At 50.3% G+C, this 17,472-nt stretch overlaps 1 protein-coding gene and 1 long non-coding RNA gene across 9 annotated transcripts; one reads left to right on the plus strand and one right to left on the minus strand.

The window, feature by feature from the left end:
- The first annotated feature begins 126 nt into the window (after positions 1-126).
- On the plus strand, positions 127-10,724 carry Fxyd5 (FXYD domain containing ion transport regulator 5). 8 transcript variants are annotated; one of them, XM_048438287.3, is made up of 9 exons: positions 226-388; positions 1,046-1,106; positions 2,256-2,324; positions 3,233-3,295; positions 4,319-4,528; positions 6,291-6,368; positions 7,442-7,471; positions 7,567-7,641; positions 10,418-10,724. In XM_048438287.3, exons 2-9 carry the CDS (start codon positions 1,046-1,048, stop codon positions 10,465-10,467), a joined length of 636 nt encoding a protein of 211 aa, XP_048294244.3. In that variant the 5' UTR covers positions 226-388; the 3' UTR covers positions 10,468-10,724. The 8 variants fall into 8 exon arrangements, with proteins under 8 accessions (XP_087762619.1, XP_048294244.3, XP_048294243.3 ...); XM_048438286.3 differs by having other exon boundaries at positions 317-436; XM_087906495.1 differs by having other exon boundaries at positions 348-436; positions 4,421-4,528.
- An 856-nt stretch (positions 10,725-11,580) lies between these two features.
- Positions 11,581-14,627, minus strand: LOC148123345 (uncharacterized). The gene is made up of 2 exons (XR_015737930.1): positions 14,191-14,627; positions 11,581-11,996 (listed from the first exon to the last, which is right to left on the minus strand). It is a non-coding gene; the product is annotated as an uncharacterized LOC148123345 (long non-coding RNA).
- Between the last annotated feature and the right edge of the window lie 2,845 nt (positions 14,628-17,472).

A 17,472-nucleotide genomic window follows, 5' to 3' on the forward strand; every position in this document is an offset into this window, starting at 1 on the left:
GTGGGCACCCAAGGACTGGGTGGGAGGCTGAGGTGGTTGTGCCGTTTCTCCTTCCTCCTCTTCTTTTCCTCCTTCTCCTCCTCAAGGGCCTCCTCTTCTCACCACATCCTTTCCTCCAGACCTTCCCAAGGGGCCTTCTCTTCTCTTTACCCTTGTCCCCATTTGTGTCCCCCAGACCCTCCAGTGGAGGCCACCGCCCTCAGTCCCCCATCACCCTCCACCGCTCCTGCTTCCACCCCTGCCTGTGGGGCCTGGAAGCCGGAAAGGAAATGACTGAGCTGCTCTGGTCCCCGCCCGCCCTTGCCCGCGCCCCTGGCCACACCCTCCGCCCTGAGGCAGCTCCCACGCGGGACTCTCACACTCCAAGCTAGAGACCCTGGGCTCCGACGTAAGTCCCTTCTTTGCTCTACCCTCTTGCTGAGGACCACGCATGCAGGTGGGAAGCAGCTTAGGGGTCGTGGGGGTGGGGAGCCTCGATGCCTTTTTGCCTCGCATTCACCCTGGTTCCTCTGTGGGCACACCTCCGGCCTCAGTCTCCCTAGAGCGGAGTCTCTGTCCCGGGCAGACCGGTCCCTCAGAGATATTCCCAGCATGGGTGCGGTGGTGCTTGCAGGGCAGCCGGACACCAGCTCACTTTTTCCTCTGAGTGCAGCCTTGCATTAGTCACCCTTCCTCTTCCCCTCCGGGCCCCACTGCTCTGGGCTCCGGTCCCCGAGGGAGCAGACACAGCGGGGGCCCCTGGCTTCCTTTGCCAGGGAATCACCGGCGAGGAGGGTGAGCTCCAGCTGCTGGAGCAGGGAGCAGCTTCTCGGCCTCAGGGATGTCAGGAGACGAGGCTCAGCTGATGCTTCTGGTTTTCTTTGGGGATCAGCTTTTGGAAGAAGGGGATAGTGGCTTGGGGCTCTAGAAAGCATTTCTTCCCAGAGGCAGGTACCAGAGGGTCCTTGAAGCAGTGGGGGGTGGGGGGGAGGCGGACTGCTCCACGAAGGGGTTGAGGCTGCCGAGGAACCGTGCATCACTCACCTTCGCCTCCACTCACCCACAGATGTCACCGTCCAGTTGTTTGTGTCTGCTCACCTTTATCGCCCTGGTTCTGCCCAGCAGAGGTAAGACGGCCCCCACCCCAGGCTCAGTGGGCGGCTAGGTATGGGTAACTGAAGACTAAATGCTCAGTTCCATCTTCTCATGCCCCTGGCCCGCAGTGAGCTGGCACCAGGAAGTGGGGGTGGTGAGGCGGGCTCTGGGTTGAACCCTCTTCAGACACTTCACACCTCTGGTGCCTGTTTCCAGAGAGTCTGGCTGGAGCCTGCCTTGCTGAGCGCCCTCCCTTTCACCTCTGAGAAGGACTTGTTGCGTTTGACTTGGCTGGCAAATTGGTGTCAGTTTTCTCCTCGGCAGCCAGGAAACCCCAGGCTCCCAGGAAAGCAGAACTGTGGGGGTTTTCTGAGAATACAGTCAGGCAAAGGGGTCCAGGCGGGGCTAGTGGACAGAGTAGGAGACCCTGAGCCTCACCTGAAAAGCTCTTCTCAAAAGGGACAGGCCAGGTGGCACTTGCCAATGTGTCTGGTGCCTTAGCTCACTTATGCTTAGTTAGGTCCATTCTGCGTGGCTTCATGCTCATTGTATGGATGGAAAACTGAAGCTCAGTGAGCAAGTGTGGGGATGCAGGAAGGGGCAAGGGGCACTGAGTCTGAGACACAGTGGCAGGCTGGGTTGGGGTGAAGTCAATGAGAAAAGGTGGTGGGACTGGAGGCAGGAGAACTTGGGGACCAGGTGAAAATTTTGGCTTTCCCTAGAATGAGATGCAGCTAACCTGGGCTCTGAGCCTTCAGGATCTGTCCTGACTTGGGTGTCCTCACAGGCTCCTTCTGACTACAGGAGGCCAGAGAGAGGCTTCTGGGCACCCCGGTGGGAGGTGACAGAGTCTAGCCCAGGAAATAGTGAGGAGCTGCCTACAGGGCAGGGGCCGCAGTCAGTTACTGTCTCGCCCTTTTCAGATGAGACAAAGAGGGGGGCTTCAGTGGTTCAGGACACACAGCAAGGAGCAGTGACTGGGAGCAGAATCTGAAGACGTGGCCCTGACTGGCTCCACCACTGGGCACAGATGTGCAAAGGCCAGGCTTAATGCATTCTTAGGATCATGGAGTCACCCAGCAAGGCTGGTTCCCCTGGGAGTCAGGACTTTAGAAGGTCAGGCACTGTGGTCTAGAGGGGAGTATGAGACCCCTTCTGATGGCTCAGCCTTGGTTCCCCAGGGCAGATGCCAGCAAAGGCCACACCAGGTTCTGCGGTGGACCAGACTTCCGCGGATACTCCAGTCCCAGGTAAGGAAAGTGATACAGGTCTGTAAAATTCTCACTGCGGGCAACGACGCCACTGCACTCGCACCAAACAGGGAAATTTACAGTCATGTAACTGAAAAAGATTAAAAAAAAAAAAAAAGTCAGGGATTGAGCTTCAGGTGTGGTCTGAAGTAGCTAGCTTAAATGGTGCAGTCGGGGAACTAACAACCAACTCTTGCTTCTGGGTCCTCTGTGTTGGCTCCATCCTTAGTCTGTTTCTCATCTAGAAGAATCTAAAGCCAGGGAGGGGGAGTTAAATCTTTTTAACTCATCATTCCATTTATTTCCTAAGAGGAGGGTGTTCCCTGCACAGCCCACCTCCTGAGTGCCCAGCCCGAGGCCTCTTATTAGAGCAACTGATACTGGTTGGTGGTCAGGGAGATTTGGGAAACTGAGTCAAACCCTCTTTCCTGGGAAAGGTTTCTGAGTCTCACTCACAGTCCGGAGGCAGGGGAGACCTGGGCATCATGTTTGAGTGTTTGTCAAATGTTCTGAATTCTTCTCATCACCTCAAAATGGAGTTGAAGGCAGTCCAGTGAAAGGCTCGCCTCACGGACATAAGGACCCAAGTTTAATCCCCAGAATGCACGTGAAAGGCCAGGCATAGTGGCTACAAATCGCAAGGTGGAGAGATAGGAGCAGATAGATCCCTAGGGCTTGCCAGCCTAGCTTACCTGGTGAGTCTCGAGCCGATGAGAGAGTCTGTCTTAAAGAAGGTGGGTGGCTCTCATGGAAAGACGGCGGAGATTGCCTCTGCAACCCGCCCCCCTTGCACGCGTACACGCATTGAAAAAAAGATGGAGTTGCTATGGAAACACTCTAGTCTCCACCTGAGGAAACTCTCTGCTGCTCCCTTCCCACTTCTCTCTCTGACCCTGTTTTTACCCCAGTTCCAGATGAAACCAACCCAGAAGTCCAGCCTACCCCTCCCATTCCGATGGGGGAAACTGATGGTGAGTGGGGTGGGAGGGCCCACAAAGCACCTCCTCCTCTGACATCTGAAGTTTCCTTGCTCACCAGCCCACCACAGCTCTAGACCCTTGCCAGCTCCACTCTGTGTTTATCTTGTCCAGACACTACTGCCTTGTAGCCCGGGGAGGCCTTGAACTCAGGACAATCCTCCTGCCTCAGTCTCTGGAGTGCTGGCATTACAAGCTCCCTGTGCCTATTTGGCATCTGATTCCATTGACTTAAAAACAAAATAATCTTTTTTTATAATTTAATATTTATTATGTATACCTGCAGGCCAGAAGAGGGCACCAAATCTCACTACAGATGGTTGTGATCCACCATGAGGTTGCTGAGAATTGAACTCAGGACCTTTGGAAGAGCAGGCAAAGCTATTAACCACTGAGCCATCTCTCCAGCCCCCCAAAATAATCTTTTAAGTTGATTCATTTTCAAAGTTGAACATTTGCTCTTTACAAACATTCCCAGTGCCTGCTCTGCCATGGTTTCCACTCAGCTCTGTATCTCCCTAAAAGTTGTTTTTCAAGTAATTATTATACTTTTTCTTGGAGTATAACATAATGTAAAGTATTCTTTATCATTTCTTCAGTTAACAATTAATGATGCTGGAGACATGGCTCCATGGTAGAGCCCCTGCCTAGAATCCCCCAGTGAGGGGCTGGGGTGTGGCCCAGTGGTAGAGGCCCTTCCTAGAATCCCCCAGTGAGGGGCTGGGGTGTGGCTGTGATAGAGCCCCTGCCCTGAATCCCCCAGTGAGGGGTGGGGACTGTGTGATAGCATGCTCTGAGTTCAATTCTTAGTATCCCCCTAAATTAAGTATAAATTGTTTTATGCCAGCACACAGAAAGTTGCAGCAAGAGGACAAAAACTTAAAATCAGCCTGGGCTATATGGTTTTATTTTTAAAGAAAAGTTGTCCTGGTAATGGGCATGGACACACATTTCATTCTCCTGCAGTGGTCAAAGGGTCCCCACCCCATCAAAATAAAGCAATAGCTGGTATTTTAGACCGTGTGAACCACAATGTGGAGGGAGCCCTGCCTGGCAGTTCTGTGGCCATCTCATCCCCTCACTCCTGTCCCTCCCCTCCTTGTCTTCTCACTGGAGTAGAAGCCACGCAAAGCCAGACTGCGGCCAAAACCGAGATCCAGCAACCGACAGGAATGGACACCATGAATCCGGCAACACAGCCAGGGACACACATGAGCAGAGAGAAAGGTAGAGCCATGGTTGACAGCAGCAGCCTCTAGGTTTTGTTTAATTTCCTCTGTTTTGGGTCAGCATTCCCCCGAGTGCCTTTCTTAAAGTGCCTGCCTGGGGAATTGCTAATAAGCTCTGTGGCGGGGGAGGTGAGTTCATGCGTGTGTATGAGTGTGTCTGTGCATGAGTGTGTGCATGTGTATGTGAGAGAGAGAGGGGGTGAGTGCATGCATGTATTTGAGTGTGTCTGTGCATGAGTGTGTGCGTGTGTGTGAGAGAGGGGGTGAGTGCATGCATGTGTTTGAGTGTGTCTGTGTGTGCATGTGTGTGTGAGAGAGGGGGTAAGTACATGTGTGTGTTTGAGTGTGTCTGTGTATGAGTGTGTGCGTGTGGGGGGGTGAGTGCATGCATGTGTTTGAGTGTGTCTGTGTGTGCATGTGTGTGTGTGAGGGGGGTAAGTACATGTGTGTGTTTGAGTGTGTCTGTGCATGAGTGTGTGTGAGAGAGGGGTGAGTGCATGTGTGTGTTTGTGTCTGTGTGTGCATGTGTGTGTGAGAGAGGGGGGTAAGTACATGTGTGTGTTTGAGTGTGTCTATGCATGAGTGTGCGCATGTGAGAGTATGTGTCTCCGTGTGTGAGTGTGTGTATGAGTGTGTGTGAAGCTGTCCGGAGCTAAAGTTCAATGCCTCTGTGTGGAAGACCTTCTCAGACCCTTGAGAAACCACTCTGTAGCAAGCAACCCTGTTCAATAGACGAGCTGATTGGCTATTTCCCTATTTCTGGGCTAGTTGGCGCTGAGAAATGGAGTTGTGGGTTTATTTCCTTTGAGTCTTTTTTCTGTTACAGCAGAATCTTTTCATTTGCAAAGTAGCTCTCTTAAAAAAGATGTTATCGGCTCAATTCTGTAAAATCTGAAGATAAAGTCTCAGGCACAGCTGGACCAGGAACTGTCAGTGTCTGAATTGCTCCCTCAGGTCTCTGCTCTCATCACTCTCTTTCCTTCTTGGTGGCAAAGATGTCCCATACTTGGGCAGCTAGGAGACACCTAACTCTTTCTCGTAGCCTGAAATTGACTCTTATTGGCCTGGTTGAGATCACATGTCCTTGTTTGACACAATGGAAGCCTGAAAAGTGGGCCATTCTGATTAGTCAATGGGGCCTTGTTTCCCCCACCTTGAGGCTGGAAAAGTCCACCCAGCCCGGAATCAGGAAGTAGTTTCCTCTAGACCGGCAGGTTGATGCTGATAGCAGGTGCCAGGAGACAGGAGAGCCCCCCCCCCCCCCCAGCCCCGAGCCGAGACTGAGTCAGGAGATGACCCTCTAATCCTCACGTGATATCAGAACTCAGGAGGCAGAAGTGGAAGAGAGAGCATGAGGCCAGCATGGCGGACCCTGTCTTCAAATTTTTTAATTAAATTAATATTAGAAAGAGAATGCCCTGCTATTTTTAGTCCCAAAGCAGAGGGAATGCTCACAATATCTTCAATAAGTATGTCTTCATAAGTATCTCCAGGACGGTGGGAACCAAGTCCATAAAATCCTGACTTCTGTGCTTGGTTATGACTGGCATTCAAGGAGAGGGGTACACTTGGGGCTGAGCAGCTGGTCCTGCCTCGGGGTGCGGGCAGATGCTTGCTGCCAGAATGTCGGTGGGAGGTGCCTGGCCGCCGTCCCCCAGATGCACAGATGTAGCCCCGTTATTACATTCACACCCCTGTCTCTGCCCCTGTGACCCCTCCTGCCTTGTCTACTGACTGTTTTTTCTGTCTATCACCTGAAGGTACGACGGCATCCCCTGAGATGGGGTCTCCAAGCCCAACCAAAGAGAAAGTGTGGGTCTTCTTATCCGATTTACATGGTTAGTACCTCCTTGTCCTGACCAGAAACAGGGGCCCATTAGTTTCTGCTCTGTATGGGGAGGTCTGAGGTCTCATGCCCTGGAGGAGGCTGACAGAGGGTAGGAACGTGGTGATGTATGACTGGACAGATGGCAACATGTACCTAAATGGCTGAACAAGCCAGGTCACCACCTCAGCATGTTTAGGTGGCTGCTTTCTGAGCTCTGGATTCTGAAAACTGAAATTTAGGCTGGGTGTAGCTGGGTGGCTCTTCTGGCCACTAGAGACCGGCTTACACACCTAAGATCACTTGTGGACCAGCAAGGACTCCATTACCAAGAATGGAGTCTTGATTCTTCCCCTCCTGATCTCCACTTCCTGCCTACCAAACCCCCACTGAAGACATAGAGAAGTCATATGCCCAGGTCACCCCTTCACCTGTGTATTCATTCCAGAGTCATGTGTGTGCCAGGCAGCCACTAACAAGACAGACAGATATCTCTGCTGTCACTGGGCATGGTGGTACAGCCCTGTAATCTTTACCTGGAAAGCAGGGAAGAAAGATGCCTGCAAGTTTGAGGCCAGCCTGGATTACACAGCAAGTTCCATGACAGCCTGGGCTATATAGCGAGACCTCCCCCTCCCCCTTGAAGCTGATATGTTAGTGGGAGAGGACAGCGTTATATAATTGGGGTTCTTATATATCGGGTAAGTTTTCATCTGTTATCAAGAAAAACAGAGTGAAATTGGGGATACGAGAATAGTCGGGGAGCGTCTCATACACAGCACCGAGGAAGGCCTCCTGGTGCAGGAAGTGTCAGAGAGGCCTTGCGGGTGTCTAGAGGAAGGCTGTTCCTATAAAGGACCTAAGGTGAGGGACCGACTGCTTGGACTCAAGAGCAGGAAGGCCAGGGGATGCCAAGAATGAGGCAGAGTGAGTGGCGAAGATTCATGGGAGCCACATGGCACGTCACAGGGAGGGTTTCCATTTTCCTTCTAAGGCCTAAGAGGCTGAGTCTCAGGGGTCCTAGCCCCCTAGTTCACACCACAAACCTCTGCCCAGCTCTGACTCACATTTGTCTGTTTCCTCCAGACTCGAATGAGAACAACCCCTTCTACTACGGTAAGTACCCCCTACCCCAACACGCATACCACTGGAGATACGGGGAGGAGGGACAAAGACTCCCTGACCTGACACCTCCACTTCTGTCTGCACAGATGATTTCACTCTCAGGAAGCGGGGACTCCTGGTGGCAGCGGTGCTGTTTATCACCGGCATTATCATCCTCACCAGTGAGAGCGGGACTTGGGCAGGAGGGGCACCGGGACTCGGGGCGGGGCGCCCTGGGGACTGAGGATCGGGGTCTTGAAACCACCTTGGGCGAGGCTGTGCAAACTCAGGTCCCCCACAGCTGTGACTCAGCTCCTTGCCTGCCTGTGGAAGCCGGCGAGGCCCGGCGGGGCCGGCCTTCGGGATGTAGTTGGACTGAGTCAGCAGGGGGCGCTGTTCCCAGGGCGCTGGTCGCTTCCCCTTTCTATCTTGGTCTTTCTGGGCATTTCATGGTGTCCGGATGAGAGAGGCAAGGGTACACAGAGAAGACACACAGACTCAGCTGGCTGCTAATATGTCCACCACATTCTGCTTCACTGCAAGCCAAGGGCCGGGCTTCGTTTGGGAGATGAGAAAACAGACTTCACTTTTTTCTTTTTGAGACAGTGGCTCACTGTGCAGCCCAGGCTGGCCTCAAACTCACAAACCTTCCGCCTCAGCCTCCTGAGGGTTGAGATAGGTGTGTGTGCCACGCAGCTCAGCAGTTTTTATTTGTTTGTTTGTTTGTTTGAGACAGAGTCTCCTGTAGCCCAGGCTAGCTTTGACCAAGCAAAAATGGCCTTGGACATCTTTTTATTTTATTTTTTTTTAAAGGGGTTTATTTTGTTTTTAAATTATGTGTAAACCGGGCGGTGGTGGTGCACGCCTTTAATCCTAGCACTTGGGAGGCAGAGGCAGGCGGATCCCTGTGAGTTCGAGGATAGCCTGGTCCATAAGAGCTAGTTCCAGGACAGGCTTGATAGCGAAACCCTGTCTCGAAAAAAAAAATATTTGTATAGGTGTGTGTGTGTGTGTGTATGTGTGTGTGTGTGTGAGTGCCAATGCCAATGGCAGTCGAAAGAGAGTATTGGATCCCCTGGAGCTGGAGTTGCAGGAGATGTAAGCCTCCCTATATGGGTATGGGTCCTGGGAAACAAACTTGGATCCTCTCCCCCAAAAAAACAAAGTGACTAGCGTTGAACTTCTGATCCTCCTGCCTCCACCTCCCAAGTGCTTAGATTATAGGCTTATAGGCACACTTGGTTAATGCCCTACTGGGAATCAAACCCATTACTTGAGTGTGCTGGGCAAGCATTATTCCACCTAAGCTGCATCCCTGCCCCTCCTCCAACCCCGCCCCTCACCCCGTCCCCTCCCCCGACTTTGTTCATTGCTGGGTGCTTTTCTCATGGCTGTGACCAAATACGGGGAGCGATGTGCGGTAGTGCTTATTCTAGTTTATAACTTAAGAAGGGACCCACGGGGCCTGGGAGCTATCAGTGGGTAAAGTGCTTGTGAGGACCTGAATTCAGATGCCCAGGCCCCCAGGGGGGCAGCATGTGTCCATGACACCCCCACCCCATGCTGAAGAGCGAGAGCCAAGCAGCCTAGCTGAATCAGTGTGTGCCAGGTTCAACAAAACACTCTGCCTTCAAAGAAAATAAAGTGGAGAGTGATGGAGGACTCCGTGTCCACCTCTGGTGGGGGAGGGTGGGTAGCAGAAGAGGTCACATGACAAGATAGGAAGTGAGAGAACAGGGAGGAGACCACAACTGCTTCTCCTGAGGATTAACTGACAGAGAACAGACCTATGACTTCTACCAGACCGAGTACTGAGGACCCAGCTCTAAGATGAGCATTTGGAGGGACATCCCAAACCACTTGGTGCAAGGCCTTGACAAGGCTGGCTTGCTCTGGGGGCTTCAGAGCTTGGTGGAGCTGACCAGAGGAGCCCTTGTCAGTGAAGCAAGAGGCGGGGGTGAAATCAGGTTGTCCTGAGGACCAGGTGACAAAGCCTCCCTGGGTGGAAGGAGCAGCGTCTGCAGAGGTCCAGGGGCAGAACAGAGCTGGGCACTGAGGTAATAGTGAGATGAGGCCACGATGACACAGGCAGGGAGGGCAGGACAGGAGGCCAGAGAGGCAGGTGGGCTGCCGTATTCCCATGTGCCTGGGGCTTCTTAAAATTGCTGTCCCATGCCCAGCTGACTCTGATCCAGGTCCCAGGCTCTCTCCTGTTCTTTGAACTCATCTCTGCCCTTCTATCCCAGGGCCTTTACCCAAACCTTCCACCCCCACCTGCATTTATTTACTTCAGTGTGTGTGTGTGTGCATGTAATACACATATAGAGATTAGAGGGCAACTTTCACAAGTTGGTTTTCTCTCTTTTTCTCTCTCTTAAAATGAAGATTAACCAGGTGGTGGCACACTCCTTTAATCCCAGCACTCAGGAGGCAGAGGCAGGTGGATCTCTGAGTTTGAGGCCAGCCTGGTCTACAGAGCGAATTCCAGGACAGCCAGGGCTACAGAGGAAAACCTATCTAAAAACAGAACAAACAAAAAACTACAAAGATTTATTTTTATGTATATGGGCATTTTGTCTGTCTGTATGTCTGCACACCAGAAGTGGGCATCGGGTCCCAGGGGACTACAGGTATTGATGGTTGTGAGCCTCCACGTGGGTGCTAGGAATTGAAAACAGGACCTCCAGAAGCGCAGCCTGTGCTCTTAAGTGCTGAGCCATCTCCTTGGCCTCTGGTTTTCTCTTCTTACCACACAGGTTCCAGGAATAGAATTCAGGCCGGCTGGCTCAGCAGCAAGCACCTTTACTGGCTGAGCCAGCTCACTGGCCCCCTTCTCATGTTTATGAAGTGGACTGGGAGCTTCCTGAGGGCCAAGACTGGCCTCAGGTGCTTCCCAGAGTGCATGCGATAATCAATGCAGTGTCCAGCTCATGGGAGAACTGGTCCCTTTTCTTCCAGGTGGGAAGTGTAGACAGTTGTCCCGAATGTGCCTGAATCGCCACAGGTGAGTGGGGACTGACACCCCGATGGGCAGCCCAGCTGGAGCCTCCATGCCACAGCAGCTCACCACCCCCTGCCGCCTCCCTCTGCCCCAAGAGCCTACAGAGTGGCCAACACAAAATGATTCTCAAAGGAAGAGGCCACTGGAGGGAGCCAGGCCTTAGACTGGTGGCCTCCCCACCCTGAGGGTGCCTGGCTCCCCAGGCATGCCCTGCCCTGCCCCCATCTAATCTGTTCAGATAAATCCGAGTGGTTTTTTCTTCCACGGTCTCTGTCTTCTGTGAGTTTGTAACACAGATGTAGGAGGAAGAGTCTGGCCTGGGCTCGGAGTCCTTGGGTGTAGGCAAGGGTGCCACACGCTCGACCAGGGAAGGCCTGGTGTGTGCAGGGAAGGAGGATGTGGCCAGGGTCCTTGGGAGTGAAGCAGGACCCTGGTCCAACCTACTTTCAGAACTTGAGTTAGGACCAGCAAACCTGGGTATCAGTCAGAGCACAAATAAGGATGAAGTGAGGAACCCTGTCGGCAGTCAGTCTTTTATCTTCACACTGCCAGTTCCTCTGCCCCTCAGGATACCTCATGCATAGGTATGCTGCACCCCCAAGCTTTGTCTCCTACCAGCCCACATGAGGGGCCTCAGGACATTGCTTAGGCCATGCCCGCCTGGGAGGCTGTGGGGCTCTCGGATAGGCTCTGAGCCACAGAGTAGAGGAGGGGTGGGCTCTGGCAGACATTTCCTGGGATCCTTGGATTCTACCTCATGAGGAGCTCTCTGTCAAAAGCAGCCAGGCTGGCCCTTTCAGGCTCACAGTGTTGTGGGGGCTGTTAAGAGGGTTCTCCAGGGTTGTGGTCAGGGTCACACCACGGTCCAGAGACCAGGTCCCAGACAGGGGTTTGCGAAATCATTCCAGCAGGCCCTGAGCCACATGACAATAATAAGAAATGAAGTCATAAGTTTTGTTCTTAAAAAATAATATGTTGGCGGGTGACCGAGGCAGGCTAGTCCAGGCAGAGGCTGCCGCCAGAACGGGTGCAGGTTCCACGCGGCGAGTGGCAGAGCTGGCGGGTGGAGTTGGCGGATAAAAGGTGTACAGGACATAATAAATAGACAGAAGGCTAAACATAAAGCTAAATATTTATTACTTAAAGAAGAGGGAGACAGAGAGACATGGAGACAGACATAGAGAGAGACAGAGACACGTGTGCACACGCCAAGAGATGGGGGACAGAAGAGAAAGAGTTAAGATGGCGACGAGGGAGGTCAGAAGTGGCTGGGAGTGGGCGTGGCTAGCCCTTAAAGGGACCAGAGCAAAGGAATAACATTCCCGGAACCTTTTTATACTAAAAAGTAGAAGCTTAGACATTACAGTTTGAAGGAATTGGGGCGGAGAATTCTCAAGACTGCTTCCGGCTGATTTGTGGGCATCGTCTTTGGGGGGAGGATCCAAGAGAAGGCTGGGTGCTGGTCACATCCTGGCATAGTTGGCCTCTGCTCCTGACAGGTGTCTGTGGCATGGAAATGTCTGGTGTCCCTTGTACCTGGTTAGGGTGTTGGCAGAACAGAGGACAAAGTTAAATTAAGAAAAATTTTTTAGTACCAGGGAATTGAGAGGTATGTATCTGACCTGTTTATGGTGGGTTTTTTAAATTTTGCTCCCTGGAACTCATAAGAAAAATAGAAGTTTTAGACATATACATTGTATAATGGCTGTGACATATTTTTGTACAGTGAAAGGTATTTTTATTTGGTGAGGCAGTCTGGCAAAACCTCTCAGCTATCAAACTGTCAGAGATCTTTGAGAAGGATAAGATTTTAATTGAGTTATTGATTAAAAAATGGCAGAGAACTTACTTGGTTGGCACCCAGAGCTACTCTTTTGGGTCCTCCATGGTTGCTGAAGGTTGTATTTGACCTTTGCTGCTTAGCGCAGAGTCTGTCAGGCTTCAGAAGACCCTGTGGGCTAAGAAATCTGTAGGAAGACAGGCCTACCTTACCTGGGCAGCTAGGCTGTCGATTCCAGTGATTCTGTCCACGTCTGGAGGTCTTCAGTTTAGGTGAAAGGCAGTTTTTGCCCAATGGTCAGCGTTTGGCAGTTGAAGCAAACTGCAGATGGACGTTGTTCTGTGACTGTTTGTCTTCTGTCTTCTTGGAGGAAACAGAGTGCTTGCTAGGAGCCAACCTGTCTCTTTTTGTTATGAAAAGTTATTTTAAATAATTAAATACTTAAATATCACATTCCCCAGATCTCTGAGCAGTTGAGGCTGTTTATAAAGTATAGCTGCAGTATAGAATCTGTCTGGAAGGTTGGGTCTGAACTTGACTGTACTAACTCTTTACAGGTAAGATTCACAGTCGTAAAAAGACAGAAAGAAAGAAAAAAAAAACCTGTTTGTAACATTAAGATTAGTGGCAGAACTGACAATGGTAGAGAACAGCTTAATATTAAATATAAGAGTTAAAAGTACATAGTAGTGGGCTGGAGAGATGGCTCAGAGGTTAAGAGCATTGCCTGCTCTTCCAAAGGTCCTGAGTTCAATTCCCAGCAACCACATGGTGGCTCACAACCATCTGTAATGAGGTCTGGTGCCCTCTTCTGGCCTGCAGGCATACATGTAAAACAGAATATTGTATACATAATAAATAAATAAATATTTTTTTTAAAAAAGTACATAGTAGTTTAAAATATGAGACTTATGATTTTGTAGTCTGAAATGAGATATAATGAATGATTATTATACATAGAAAGATTGAACAGGAATTAGGCAAAGTGCATGTCTCTGATGAGTCCTATCAGAAGTGTGTCACTATGCAAAACACCTGTAATGAGAGTTAACAAGAGGATTTCAGTGAACACCGAGGGGGGGAAGGGAAGGCAGGACATACATAAGAATGGAAGAGTTTGGTCACATGACCTGGCTCTCAGTGAATCTAGCGATAAAGTCACCTGACCCCAATGAACATGGCGGCGGCCACGTGTTATGGGGGAAAAGTTACAATTTTTGAGCTGTAAAGATTTTAAGCTTAATAAAGAGTGACCTAAAGGCGTGAGCTGCCCTGTTGCTGAGCCGCCATGCCGAACCATAAGCCACAGAGGGGGGCAAAAGGCTGGAACCAAAAACTGCACCATGTCACGGCTGGAATGGAAAATCTGGCAGGAATTTTAAAAGTCGGGGGCTGCCTGCCATGGGCCATTACTATCCAGAATCTTGAATCGTGAAAACCCGCGCAAACAGACAATTTAAAGATGGATAAGTGTGGAGGGTTTTAAGTAAGGCATATTTAGGCTGGAATGACTTGCTTTCCCAGGTCAAGACCGTGAAAAAAACCACAAAAACCGTGGCATCTCGAGCCTACAGCGTGAACAGCTCCCCGTTTAGGTGAGATACAGATGGATCGACCATCCAGGACACGTGGGTGGGCGTCCCTAATCCACGTGTGGGGTGCTATAGGCCGAACCAGATCAGCCATTCCGTCCATGAGAAAGATGAGAAGGAAGAAAAAGAATGAAATAAGAGAGGAAGAGAACTGGGGGTTCCGGGCCCCCAGGTGCAGGAATGCTGGGAGCTGGCCATTAGCCAAGCTGTCCCAGGCACGGGCTTAACAGAGGATGCAAGCCGTAATGAACGCCAGCGAAGGGGCAGAGAAGTCCCCCCCCAGCCTAAAAACAGCGGGAAAACCGGTCAATCCTGAGTTAAAAGACTCAGTTAAGCTGGCTGGAGTGGGGAAACTCACGATTAGAAGCTGGTGTTGTTTGTAGGAATGACTCCAGGCAGATGGAACATGTGGGTCGGTGTTGAGAAAGCCCTCGGTCCCGATTCAATCCCAGAAATTGGAGCTCAGAGTCCCGGACAAAACCTGAGGCTGGGACCCTGGCCGGGTGAATCTCTCGAGTCTGCGGCACCAATTTTGTTCTTAAAAAAATAATATGTTGGCAGGTGACCGAGGCAGGCTAGTCCAGGCAGAGGCTGCCGCCAGAACGGGTGCAGGTTCCACACGGCGAGTGGCAGAGCTGGCGGGTGGATTTGGTGGATAAAAGGTGTACAGGACATAATAAATAGACAGAAGGCTAAACATAAAGCTAAATATTTATTACTTAAAGAAGAGGGAGACAGAGAGACATGGAGACAGACATAGAGAGAGAGACAGAGACACGTGTGCACACGCCAAGAGACGGGGACAGAAGAGAAAGAGTTAAGGGAGGTCAGAAGTGGCTGGGAGTGGGCGTGGCTAGCCCTTAAAGGGACCAGAGCAAAGGAATAACAATAAGAAAAGAAAATCTTAGGCTGAATGTGAAATGAGCTGGGTGCCTGTCCAGTATGGCTAGATGTTCCCATCTGAACCCCAGTACCCTATAAAACCAGTTATAGTGGAGCATACCTGGAGTCAGCACTTCGAAGGTGAAGGCAGGAGGATCAGAAGTTTAACGCCCTTGGCTGCATATCTCAAGTCCAAGTCTAGCCTGGCCTACATGAACCCCTGTCTTAAAAATAACTAACTAAGTTGAGTGTCAGTGGTGTACACCTGTAATCCCAGAGCTGGCGGGGGGTGCAGAGGCAAGAGAATCACTGTGAGTTCAAATCAACCTGGTCTGCATAGCAAGTTCTAGGCTAGCTAGAGCTACATAGTGAGACCCTGTCTCAAAGACAGGCAAAAAAGAAAACAAATAAACAAAACTAAATAAATATAAGAGAAAATGTCAGAGTGTTTCATATAATAAATAAATCACACCAGGTAGAGTGCTCTCAGGACCCGTATTTGGACCCTCAGTACCCACATAAGAAGCCATGTGTGAGCCTGGCATGGTGGCGCATGCCTTTAATCCCATCACTGGAGAGGTAGAAGCAGACAGATCTCTGTGAGTTTGAGAACAGTCTGGTTTAGAGTGAGTTCCAGGACAGCCAGGGATACACAGTGAAACCCTATTTTTGAAAAACAAACAAACAAACAAAAAAGTCAATTGTGGCAGCTCACACCTGTAGGTCCAACACTGGGGAGGAGGTGGAAGCTAGTCTGGAGGGAGGGTGGGAGGGGGAAGTTTGTTTATAGGGGTGGGGGGTGGGTGAATGGGAGAGGGAAGCTAGTCTGGTGGGGGCGGGGAAGCCTAGGTTCAGCGACAGGATCCTGTCTCAAAAAATTAGATGAAGGGGCTGGGAAGATGGCTCAGTCTTTAAGAGTACATACTGATTTCTGGCACCAATATCTGGTAGCTCACAACTGGTTGTAACACCAGCTGCTAGAGAATTTGGCCCCCTCTTCTGGCCTCTGTAGTCCCTACATGCACACACACACACACACACACACACACACACACGCACACACACACACACTCACCTGAAATAAAAAGTGTTGGAGATCTGGTTCATCAGTAAAGAACAGTTAAGAACATGGATTCCTTTTGCAGAGGATTCCAGTTCGATTCCAAGAACCCATGTTGGGTGTCTCCATCTCTAACACGAGCTCCAGAGGGATGTGATGCCTCTGGCCTCCGTGGACACCTACCTAGAGAGGCTCTGGGTGTATGGAGGGGTTATGTACAGAGACTACATCATTCATGTAAGGAACCTGACTGCCCACGGGTTTCGGTGTTCTGGGGCATTCCTAAAGACAGGGAGATGGTCTCTGTCTGAAGAGAGGGGCTGCAAACTCATTACTGACACCGACCACTTTATCAGAGCAGGAGCAACTGCTGGGAGCTATTTCCTCACAGTTGAAGCAGCCTTGGAAGACTCAGAGAGTGATCTGTCAGTGTAAATATATCTTATTCACATCTCAGGGAAAAAGCAAGCAAAATCTACCAATCAGCAAGATCTCTCTCTCTCTCTCTCTCTCTCTCTCTCTCACACACACACACACACACACACACAATCAAATCATCTGAAAATATTACTATTCTATTCTTTTTAAGGAGGGTCTCTCTGTAGCCTAGGCTGGTTCTGTTTCCATCTCCTGAATGAGTGATAACAGACATACAGACATGTACTTCAGCCACTTACCACACTCAGTTTCCTACGGTGCTAGGAATTGAACCTAGGGTCTCCCACGTGCTTAGCAAGCACTTTACCGACTCAGCTCTACTTATCATTGTTGTTAGTATTATTGTCTCTTCTTAAAGTTCTGAGACAGGCTCATTACTTAGCCCAAGCTGACCTCACACTCAATGCCCTCTGCTTCAAATTCCCAGCTGTTGGAATTATAGGTGTGCACCAACCATGTCTTTCTGATTTAAATATGTATAATATGAAAAAATGAATGCATAATGCCAATGATAAAAAGTTTATTGCCAACTATGGCTCGTTTTATTTTATTTTTGAGACAGGGTCTCAAAATGTAGACCTGCCTATCCTATAACTCACTATGTAGACTAGGCTGGCCTTGAACCCACAAACGTCCATCCACATGCTTCTGCTTCCCAAGTACTGGGATTAAAGGTGTGCGCCACTACGAACAACTGTAAGCCACTTTTTTAAAAACATTGCACAGCCCTGGGGAAGAAGCAAAAAGACTGTCACAGGGAGGGGAAGTACTCTTTAGAATAGGAGAAATAGCTGTGTCTTTGCCCCTGGCTGGGCAGTCACACCAGAATGCAGACGCTCTAGGATGTTCCTAGGGTGTTCTTTCCCAAACATGGCATCCTTCAGCCTTTGCCACATCTTCCTCCACCTGTACAATACACTGCTCTCATGTAAGGACCAACTTCTTTTAACTTAATAAATTTACTCTAAAAGCCAGTCCTGTGGGAAGCCGATGCTATTCGATATAAATAGAAGATAGCCATTACGATAACTTCAGTGAAAACACATGGGGACAAAGTATTATATTGCCTTCTAGCTGAGTATCAAGTTGCTGACCAAGGGCTCTGAGCCAGTGCCGCTCTTCTCTGTTGGATGAGGACCATCAAATATCAGGGGCATGATTGTCACCCTGACCCCCAAAGGGACAGCAGAGTTTTGGAGGTTCAAGAACACCCACATTTCTGACACCAGTTGCAAGTTTGAAGGTGCCTGAGGTGACTCT

The sequence above is a fragment of the Myodes glareolus genome, chromosome 1 (assembly GCF_982192425.1).
Source record: "Myodes glareolus chromosome 1, mMyoGla1.1, whole genome shotgun sequence".
Taxonomy (NCBI): Eukaryota; Metazoa; Chordata; class Mammalia; order Rodentia; family Cricetidae; genus Myodes; species Myodes glareolus.

Bases quoted from the DNA above. Each gene is read 5' to 3' on its own strand.
- Fxyd5 (XM_048438286.3), top strand. The intron at 2,325-3,232 runs GTAAGGAAAGTG...TTTTTACCCCAG, and splicing joins CGCGGATACTCCAGTCCCAG to TTCCAGATGAAACCAACCCA. The intron at 3,296-4,318 runs GTGAGTGGGGTG...CTGGTATTTTAG, and splicing joins TCCGATGGGGGAAACTGATG to ACCGTGTGAACCACAATGTG.